The sequence below is a fragment of the Patella vulgata genome, chromosome 3 (genome assembly GCF_932274485.2).
Source record: "Patella vulgata chromosome 3, xgPatVulg1.2, whole genome shotgun sequence".
NCBI classification, from domain to species: domain Eukaryota; kingdom Metazoa; phylum Mollusca; class Gastropoda; family Patellidae; genus Patella; species Patella vulgata.
The window spans coordinates 90,651,793-90,662,292 of NC_065881.2; the positions used below are offsets into that span (position 1 = coordinate 90,651,793).

Genomic DNA, 10,500 nt, shown 5'->3' on the forward strand with positions numbered 1-10,500 from the left:
ATATAACCGATGCCGGGGCATTCTATAAACAAAATATTATAATATAATCGAGGCTGGGGCATTCTGTAAACAAATTATAATATAATCGAGGCTTGACATTCTGTAAACAACAAATAATATTATAATGAAATAGGTTTTAGCATCCAACGTTATTGCACCAAACACCAACAAAGACAGGCATATGACAGAAGGGTTGCTGGGCAGCAGAACCACAGCATACCACAGAACATACGAAAACATATGACAGAACGGTTGCTGGGCAGCAGAACATACAACAACATATGACAGAAGGGTTGCTGGGCAGCAGAACATACGACAACATATGACAGAAGGGTTGCTGGGCAGCAGAACATATGACAACATATGACAGAACGGTTGCTAGGCAGCAGAACATATGACAACATATGCAGGCATATAAAAAGATTTTACCTCATTGACCAGAACAGTATCACCAATAAATAAAGCATAATTTTTCTTAGAAGAATCTGTGACATCTTTAACACTTAAACCAGAGAATCCAACATTTACATTAAATACCATTCCTGAATTACAAAACATAAATACCATTCCTTAATTAAAAAATATTTATGTTAAATACCATTCCTGAATCACAAAACATTTCTATGTTGTTAAACCTGTACCTTTTACCTTTACCTGTAATAAGTAGAACTTTCTCCAAACCTCAGTCAGTACAACGTTGGCATGCTCAAGTTCATCAGTGTTTTCCACCTTTTGCAATGGTATATAATGGATGGTTTGGCAAGGGGCAATGTTGGGTCATTCAGATCGGATAAAAAGTCTACGTACCATGTACCCTTGACAGTTGGATTCAAATTTCATTTTCCAAGGTGAAAATGAATATCTAAAAGAATGCCTGACCCCCAATCCCTATATTAAATCTCTTTTTCAGATTGTCTGATAAAATACTCTTTACGTTAACTTTAAGGCCTGTTGTACTGTACCAGTTGTAGATAGTCTACAAATAAACGTTGTGGTCAGAGGGCGTGAAGTAATGTGCAAGCTGGAACAGAAGACACCCGTCACTTATAATAAAGTTTTTATTATAATATCTAAACACATGCACATTGTGTAATAATTTGTGTCTCTGATATGTCCAGGGTTGTTAATCTGTGTCTGTGTTATAATGACTGTCATTTATGGTTTTAATCTCAGATCCCAGCCATGTACAAGGGGGAAAGTTGGTTGTCTGTGGGTTAATGAAGACAGACACACACCATACAGACTGCAATGAGAGTCATTTCTGGGTCTGGATCAAGAATTCGAACTCAAGAGACTCTAGTCGATATAGTCAAGTGCCCAGTGAGTTGTAATAAATGAAGTCCTATTGTTCTGATACAACCGGGCTAATGAAGATGGCTATAATTATGTATTGAGTGCACTGTAAACACCTTTTCTACTTCGAAACTATTTGGGGGGTTGGATGGCTGAATGGTTAGCGTGCGCACGCTGTATCATAAAGTCCGTTATTGAGTCGACTGGCGTGGTTTCTAATCCCCGGTTGTACGTGACAGGGAGTAGGATCGCCTGTCCAGCCTCGTGGGTTTTCTCCGGGTCCTCCCACTGCTAAAGACCCCTATGCGCAAGCAAATTAGTTTGTGTCGAGTGGACATTAAACCCCATTTCTCTCTCTCGAAACTATTTGTTGTAGACTTAGCTTTATCTATATAAATAAAATCAAAGTGTGTACGTTCACCCATCGCCATACTCCAACCCAAACATATGTGGCATCAAAATAACCTGTATGACCTGCTCCCCGGAGCGAACTTGGGCCCCTGCCGAATTTGGGCCACAAGAGAAGCCCAGGTGTCCTGCTGGTATTACATGTTTATATCACTTACCTTTTTTAGCTGGAGCATTTGTTTTACCCGAGATGAGCAACGAACCCTCCCTGAATTCTATTCCCATGGCGAATCCAAAAGATTTGATGAGATTTTCTGTCAGGTCTGGTCGTTCTTTCTTCACCTTACTAAATCCTGCGTTGTAGACTTCACTTAATCTTACACCTGAAAAAAAAAAAATATCACAGAACTTCATTAAAATTCTTAGTTGCTATTTTGGTGGTAATCACGTACATTAGAATACAACATTCTCCATAATAAATTACAAAGAAATATTTTTGTTGAAGTCTGGTTATAATAAATGGAATAGAAGCTTAAAACTTCCTATCGAGACCTGATTTGACCAAATTCTGGCCGGTTCGTTTTAAATAGGATTAAGAAACCTGGTCACGTTTATAAATGTCGTAATTTTTGTTTATATAAAATTTACATGTAAAGTCTAAAGGCATATTTAACTCCTAAAAGAAAACTACGTAATGAAATGATATGTCCATATTGATTGTTAAATTTGTGAATTTCCACTTACCATGTTGAAGTTTGCCGATAAGTTCGTCTTGAACTAACGTGAGAAATTCATAATCTTTCTGTATTTGATCTGGTGGATCGACCAATAGAGTTCGAACTATGTTAGAGCAGTAAGATTTATACCTGGCTCCCATGGCACAAACAATCGCACCAAAATGTAGGTATTTCTCATCACTGTAATTATATGTTATTTAGGCCGTATAATAAATATTCTATTAAACTGCCCCCTAGCATCAAATTTTATTAAAACCCAGTATCCAAGATCCATAATTTTTTTTAGGTACATGTATTCATACAGTTTGTTGTATAAAAAGCTAACTTCAAGGGAATCGTTCGTATATCTTCTATAATCCTGTAACCGTGGTGAATTCAAAAAGAAATGAAATGAAGTCTAACGTCCTTCTGTTCTGCTCCAACTGGGCTAATGAAGACAGCCATACGCCACAGTGTGCAATAAGCCACATTTTGCCCGGAGAGTGGTGCCATTGTCTACTCTCATATTGAATTCCAACGGCCAAAGGGTCTTTTACATGCAACCCAATGATTTTTCGTCCATCCAAACGCCTACACGTTACTCCTTGCCAGGCTGTCCTTCACAACTGACAAGTGGGAAACCAAGCCAGAAAATTCAGATGGACCTTTTCAGCCAATGCAGTGATCAAACAGTAAATTTTATAAGAAAAGAAGTAAGTTTACCTTACTGTACTGAATTTTAGACTATAATTTCCTCCACTCTGTATAATAGCTGGATAACACATGTCTAGTTGAGAGTTATCTACCCCTGTAACATATTTCTTGTTCTGTAAAGCCTGTTCTACACCATCAGCTAACTTAGAATGTTTCACTTTCTATAAAATAACATTACTCTCGTATCAATAATAACCTATGAACATATTGACAGTTATCAATCAATATTAAAGATGTGGTTTATTTACATAACTACTGAATATTGTAGTTTAATGGGGATTCAAAAACTGTAAAATAGCAAACATCCACTGTAACCAAGGTATCATTTAATCTTGTGTATCTAGCACTAATTTCTTTCACATTCGTTTAATATCAATTCTTTGTTTAAAAATTCGTAAAAATCATTCAAAAACAAACTATTACTCATTAAAGGAGCTAAATTGCTATCAATTGGCACCTAGAAATTGACACAAATAGGTCGCAACGCATATAATAATGTATTAATAACATTCAATCGTTTCAGTTTTTATTGGAATTTCAAATCAGTTACGTTCGGCGAAATAGGCGAAGAGTCCAAATTGAATGGCAGTCTACACCAGTACTATTCTCCCCTGTGGTATGTTAGCCGTGTGTCCATTTTAAAACTTTCAATCCATAAATGCAAATCAAGAACAAGGGCAGTAATCATCGCAAACCATTAAACTCAATGTGGGCGTATATAAACGCAAGTATTTGTTAAATATAACCAACCTTTTCTGCGTCAATTATCTCCATGATTTGTTCTTTAAGATATTTATTAAACACATCACAGGTCACCTGGCATGCTCGCTGAATTGTCTTCTGCTCTGCTTCTTCTTTCGACGCCATTATGTAAGCAAACGCTACCGATACATCAACCTTTGCTAATTCTGCATCTTTTAATGCAGCTCGCCAACTGTCCAAAAACTCACCAGGAAATTTATCTTTCGCAAATTCTCCGTAACATTTACCCTGATAAATAAAATAAAATGTAGTTTAACCTCCTACTGTTCTATATGTGTAATACACATAGGCGTACGAGCTGGGCGGGCTGGGGGGACGGCTGCCCCCCCATTTTGGGCACCAAATGCTGGGAAAATTTGGGCACACAATTGTACTTTGTAAAATTTGTATAAAAAAAAATATTGTGTTCTTGAATGTGTCCAATTTAACAGCAAATTTATTACTATTATGTAACATACTAAGAACCTAACTACATTTTTTGGGCACCAACCACCACCGCCCCCCAGTCAAAAATTTCCCAGTACGCCTATGGCCATACAGTGTGCTGTGAGGGAAATTTTGCCCGAACAGTGGGGCTACAACCTACTTTTATTTCGAACTCCAATTGCCAAGGGTTCTTTTATGTGCAAGCCAATGTGTACACAGGACCTCCGCCCTACATCCGTTAACAAGGGGAAACCTCGTCTGAAAATCCCGATGAACTTTTTCAGGTAACGCAGGGATTAAAAACAGCACCTCCAGGTTAGCAAGCCAACGTCCTACTCACTGGACCACCATGGCTCCCTGATAAACAAAACAATCTCTAGCGTCTGGTTATTCTATTCTACACTGGTATTATTTAGTGCGCATGCCATCGAGATAAGAATATGGCGCCACGGTTTGACATGACTTGTGGAATATGTCTAACGTCGTTCGAGTCCCTTGTTAAAAATGGCAGAGAAATGCATTCTGCTACACGATTTGTGTACCAATGGTAAAATATTTATTTTGTCTTAAATATTGGATAACAGAAGCGCATCTTTTCCCGGTAAGATCACAACATCAATGTTGATTTAAATTGACAAATAATTTGTGTATTCAATGTGGAAGATTGTGGATGATATTGAGTTAAAGACTTAGTTATTTCAAGTCTGTAGATACACCAATATTATATTATTCAATGTAAACGTTGTTTTATATATTAACGTCAATACTTTATATTCAGTCCTCACCTTTTTACTGTTTTTAATGGCTTCCACTAAAGATTTGAAATTAGCATGATCTTTGTCTCCCTGAAATTACACAACAGCTTAAAGCAATATTTCTCAACCTTGTATACAAATTTTTTCAGAGGTGGCTGCACTATCACGGCTGTCCAGAGAGAGAAATATAGTCTAGTAAAATTCAGTATGAGTATTTTCAACATGACTTACTAAGACATTCTTCTACTTTTGTCAACCTTTGAAAATGATATATTTCTGTATATATCTGAGACAGTGCGATAGTTTGTCTTTTCATGTTCGTGGGTTGTCAGCTACAACAGAGCCGTCTGGAGCTGAAACTTTGAGCACAATATAAAGGCAGCTCGAACTGGGTTGTGACAGGCCTAGCAGTGCTTTACCACCAATTCCAGAGTTATACTGTATTTCTGGTTTCACGAAACTCCTGAACAAGCAAGCTATTTTTTTGGGGGGACCAGGAAGTGGTTGCTAACTGCTACTCATTGTGTTCTTGGGGAGACGCTCTTCGAAAAAGTCTAAGGTGCTGTCAATTCAAGTCCGATCGACATGAAAAGTGGCATGCTTCTTCTCTGAACAATTCTGCATCGACTTGGTGAATTAGATTTTTGAATTTCATCTAACAACATGGTCAGTTTCTGGTCCTTAGTATGATCATATTTGTTAACAATTTACAGATTCAGGGTATTTAGAAACTCCTAATTAAGGAATCTAGCTTGTAGTTCAAACCAACCTTATCTCTTGTCAATAATTTAATACTTGGTACACCATCATGTTCACCATCTTTTACTTGTTTCATGAAATCTATTTTTTTTTTACTGGCTAATATATAAATACCACTCTCACACAGAACCATTATAGTATCTGTTAACTCATATCCAAATAACCACGTCTGAAATATAAATAAAGTTTAACGTCCTACTGTTCTGTTACAACTGGGCTAATGAAGACGGGAAAATGTCATACACTGTGCTATGGGGAACATTTTGCTCAAACAGCAGCACTACATGCTGATCTTATATCGAATTCCAACTGTCAAGGGATCTTTTACGTGCATATCAATGTGAACACAGGACCTCACTTTTTCGTACCCACCAAACGACTAGACAGTTGTCCCTGCCAGATCCTCCGTCCTGTATTAATGACAAGGGGAAGATTTCGATGAACTTTCTCAGTCTACACCTGATCGAACCCAAGATTGCCAGACTAGCGAGCCAGCGCCTTACCCACATTTGAAATGAATAGAAATCAAATGGGGTTAACATTGTACCGTTAGCCATTTTTACACAACCAACAGGGCTCTGACCTATTCTTATTTTCGATTTTCCACTGTCAATTGTACATTGTACTTTTAAGCGTATGTCGAAAAATACAGCTAGGGTTAGTGAAACAATCTGAAATTGTTATGGGTTTCTTTTTTTGTTGGGGGGGGGGGGAGGAGGGGTTTCTTTATTTACAGAAAATGTACTTATTAAATTTTTTGATCTATTTTAATAAAACACTAATTCTGGTTAAGTCAGACCAATCTTCAAGGGTGTCGGTTATTTTCTCAGATACAACAAAATATTATTTTCATGTCTGTAAATTGTTCAGAAGAAAACAAAATAGAAAAATATCTAATATAAATCAAATATTCCAATATAAATTAGATATTCTAATATAAATCAGATATAACAAAACATTATTTCATGGTCTGTACCAGATGCCGATAATGACCTCAACATTAAATTCTGATGTGAAAAACATAATAATAATTTGATTGGCCTGTATTTTACCTGAAGTGAGGTTGATTTAGAATATACCACGTCTTCATCCACACCAACAGCCGTAACCAAGGCATCCATTTTAGCCAGACCATCTTCTCCTGTTGATTTCTACAATATAGAATTAAACCTTTCCATGTGATTTGATGACCTACATGTATCTCGACTAAAAGTTTATTCAAACTAAATCTATCAAAAATTGCTTCAATATCCCAAGGTATAAAAAATCTATTTAATTTAAAGAAGTCATGTTTGTGTTACATGCTTTGGCCGTCGCAGTAACTAGTAATGGTTGCCAAGACGAAGAAGAATTCATTGCATATAAGACAATGTTGTCTTTAATTGCTGTCCAATTTCGAGATCTAGTACACGCCATCAAAATGCTTAATAAATTCCCGCGTGCCGTGCAAGCTAAAACTTCAAGCAAGAACAAATTAAATACATTCGTAATTTTAGCCTGGTGTGCAATTTAAAAAAAAAAGTACCATCGAAATTTGAAATTGTAGCAACCAGTGCACATGTTTATTAGTCATACACAACAATTTGACACTGTTGTGGTACATGTAGTTGCCACCCCTGAAAAAGGTTTACAATATGGTGCGCTGAATTAAAATTTGAAATCCTTCTGCCAGCATGTCGGATATGATAACTATTATCTATTTCAAATTGACAAAGGATTATGGAAAACCTGACAATTAGTACAGATTAGTCGTTTTAGGCAAGGTAAAAATGTCAACTACTGACGTGCAAATCTAAAGAAAATCTAAAATAAAACAGTCTCAGAAAAGAATTACCTGTGCATGTTAGTGTAGCGAACATACATGTACTCTGCAAACTGGTGGTGCTGAACAGAGACTCGGGCAAGGATGTGAAGGAACAGTGTACATGAGGCGTTTTTACGAGAAAAAGATTATAATTATAGCTAATAATCAATTTGCAAATACCATTCAATCATGTTTACGGCAAAAATTAGCCTGATCGGTTTTACATAACCGTTGAATTCTTCAGTCTTTAGCCATCTTGCGAGGCAAATCGTTGCATTTACGAGAACTGATTCGAATATCAACCCGAGACTCACCTAATGACCTAATATGTTCAATGAGATATTAGATGGGTAATCGAAACCGATTTGTTGTTTTTTTCGGTTAAAAACGCCTTTTATAACATGTAATGTTTGTGTACAGTATCCTCCCATTTCACTGCCGTTTGCATTGCCTTGCGATTTTGGTCTTAAAATTACAATTTCATATTTTCTAAGAAAGTCAAAACATAATTATTTCTATGTCTTTTGCTCAATAGGTTGTCAACTCACTATCATACGATCATTGGTATGCCATTCTCGCACTTAAAACCCATTTACACCGGAAATAATAACACAATTACCTCCCTTGTTTTCTATTCTCCACCATGGAGTGTAGTTATTTTCAAAGGTTTGAATTTGAAGATGCAAATGATATTTTTGCCAATTTCTCAACTGGCAATAGTGAACTAGTAGGGGTTTCAGGTCAAAGTTTCAAATGACAGAAAAAAAATTTTTAAAAATATTTTGTGAAAATATACATAAAATGCTACCCAAATTTTTTTATTTCATCAAAATATTCTAATTAGATCCAACGTTATGGAATTTTAAAATCCGAGATCGACGTCAATAATGTAATCAAAATGCTCTATACCAGTCAATGCGTGGCATGGCACCAAAATAAGTGCTTTTCAGTCATATTTGAGTGACGTCATAAGCGGTATTTTCCCTTCAGAATCGCTAGTACCAATTTTAAAACTGAAATCCGCACGTTATTGTCCGCTAAAATTTATTAAAATCGTAATAATTTAAATGATAATATGTCAAATATTTATAATCTGGATGATACCTCAAGAAAGTTTTTTTATATTTAGTCGAAATTTGGCAATTTTCAGTCATCAAAACAGATAAATCCCATTTTCTACGGGTCTACTTGTCCGATCACGTGGTATCAACAACCATAATAACCACAAAAATGTTATCTGTCGTTTGATTGGTTCTATATCAAAATCCCCCGGTAACTAAGCTGCGGATTCACCAATGAAGTGAGTCGTAGCAATGGAAAATCTCAGGCCGCGTGACGTCAGAGCGGTATTTTCCCGCGAGCGTCTCATGTAAACAAACAGTAATTTCGCTTACATTTCGATAATTTTTTAGCCTGAATCTTTGCAGATATTGAGATTGATATTAAACTATTGCAATACAACTGCTAGTAATGCATTTACATAAAATAGTAATTCAGAATCGTAGATCGAAGTGGGCTATATTTCAGCCGCTGGCTGTCCGATTTCACGCTAAGGTCACGTGACCTGAATGAATGAAATGTTGTTTAACGTCCTACGCTTCTGCACCTAACCTGGGCTAATTGAAGACGGGCATACGCCATACAGTGTGCTATGAGGGAAATTTTGCCCGGGCAGCGGCGCTACGGCCTACTCTTATATCGAATTCCAACTGCCAAGGGATCTTTTACGTGCACGCCAATGTGTACACGGGACCTCGGTTTTACGTGACCTGAAACCCCTAGAACTAGGCCTATAGGATTTATAGGATTATTCTATAACAAGGTAGGACTGTTTATAGATACCATCTATTTTAAGGCTTTATTTTGATAAATTTTAAAAAAAGAACTTAAAAAATATGAAATTGCAACATTAATTTTGTAGCATTTTGCATTTGGGGGGTTGTGGGTAAATGTTCCTTCACTTGCAAAAGCATGTGTTACTATAAATAGAAACGTCAACATTGCCTTTTCGAAAATCGTGATACATTTACTTACTGGAAGACAAAAGTTTTGGCAAATGAAAGCGGTTCATTTTTGTAGACTACTTACCGCCCACGAAGAGTAAACTCTCTTCATACGACGAAAGAATGCGTCTTTATCGACGCGTAAATTCGACATTTTGCGATGTTTTCGCTTTTTTTTTGTCGAAGCAGCGGAAACCCTCAGATGGCGGGAGAGTAGACGTGATCACGTGTTTCCGGTTTATTGCTTTCCTTTACTCTACTTCCGGCAATAAAGGCATTTGATTGGCTGTTTGCAGAAAATGGCTTCCACTGCCCACCCTATGGCTGTATGTGTGGCTGTTATTGCAAAAGAGGTGAATTTAGGTGTTAAAAGTTGATATTTAATTAAATCCCATCAAAGCCGAACCATCTTCGTGGGTTATAGCTTCCATCTTGCGTAAAATAATATAAATTCAGTAAGACATCGATGAAGAAAGATGATTTCAAAAATGTCGTCTGGTGAATCTTTCAGTTTCAGTTCAGTATATACTATGTATTCAGTGTTCTGACTTTGATCGATATTTGCCACTTTAGAAAAAAAAACATGTCACTTCATTCTTTACTTCAGTCTTTCAGTTTTCTTTTAGGGGATATCGCCAGATGAGACACCAAAGGAACAGGTCAATCCTGATAACCAATGTGAGATGATCTGTGATCTAATCAAACATATTCCACGTCATATTCAGTCCTCCTGCCCAGTCTTTATAACTGCTATGGGATGAGTAGAATCGTGATGTAATCAAAAACATCAAACTTCAGATGTCATCGTTGATTGGGATATTTTCGTATCATCAGAGTTTCCGATAACCGGTATTTTCCGGTTTTATACCGGTAAATTTTAACGTGTACCGGTAAATTATCTTCCCGGTGGTCCATGGGAC

The 10,500-nt window shown here is 36.8% G+C and overlaps 1 protein-coding gene across 1 annotated transcript; it reads right to left on the minus strand.

The window, feature by feature from the left end:
• Window positions 1-36: 36 nt before the first annotated feature.
• LOC130012151 (FACT complex subunit SPT16-like) lies at window positions 37-9,811 on the minus strand. Its single transcript, XM_056099468.1, has 10 exons — window positions 9,666-9,811; window positions 6,826-6,924; window positions 5,784-5,942; window positions 5,045-5,104; window positions 3,822-4,061; window positions 3,081-3,232; window positions 2,386-2,558; window positions 1,860-2,024; window positions 430-542; window positions 37-63 (listed from the first exon to the last, which is right to left on the minus strand). Exons 1-10 carry the CDS (start codon window positions 9,732-9,734, stop codon window positions 37-39), a joined length of 1,257 nt encoding a protein of 418 aa, XP_055955443.1. The 5' UTR covers window positions 9,735-9,811.
• Window positions 9,812-10,500: the final 689 nt, after the last annotated feature.

Excerpts from the sequence above, each read along its gene's own strand:
- LOC130012151 (XM_056099468.1), bottom strand. The coding sequence starts at position 9,734 with ATGTCGAATTTACGCGTCGATAAAGACGCATTCTTTCGTCGTATGAAG. Across the intron at positions 6,925-9,665 it reads GAGTTTACTCTTCGTGGGCG|AAATCAACAGGAGAAGATGG; the intron begins GTAAGTAGTCTA and ends TCTATATTGTAG. Across the intron at positions 4,062-5,044 it reads CCATTAAAAACAGTAAAAAG|GGTAAATGTTACGGAGAATT; the intron begins GTGAGGACTGAA and ends TTTATTTATCAG.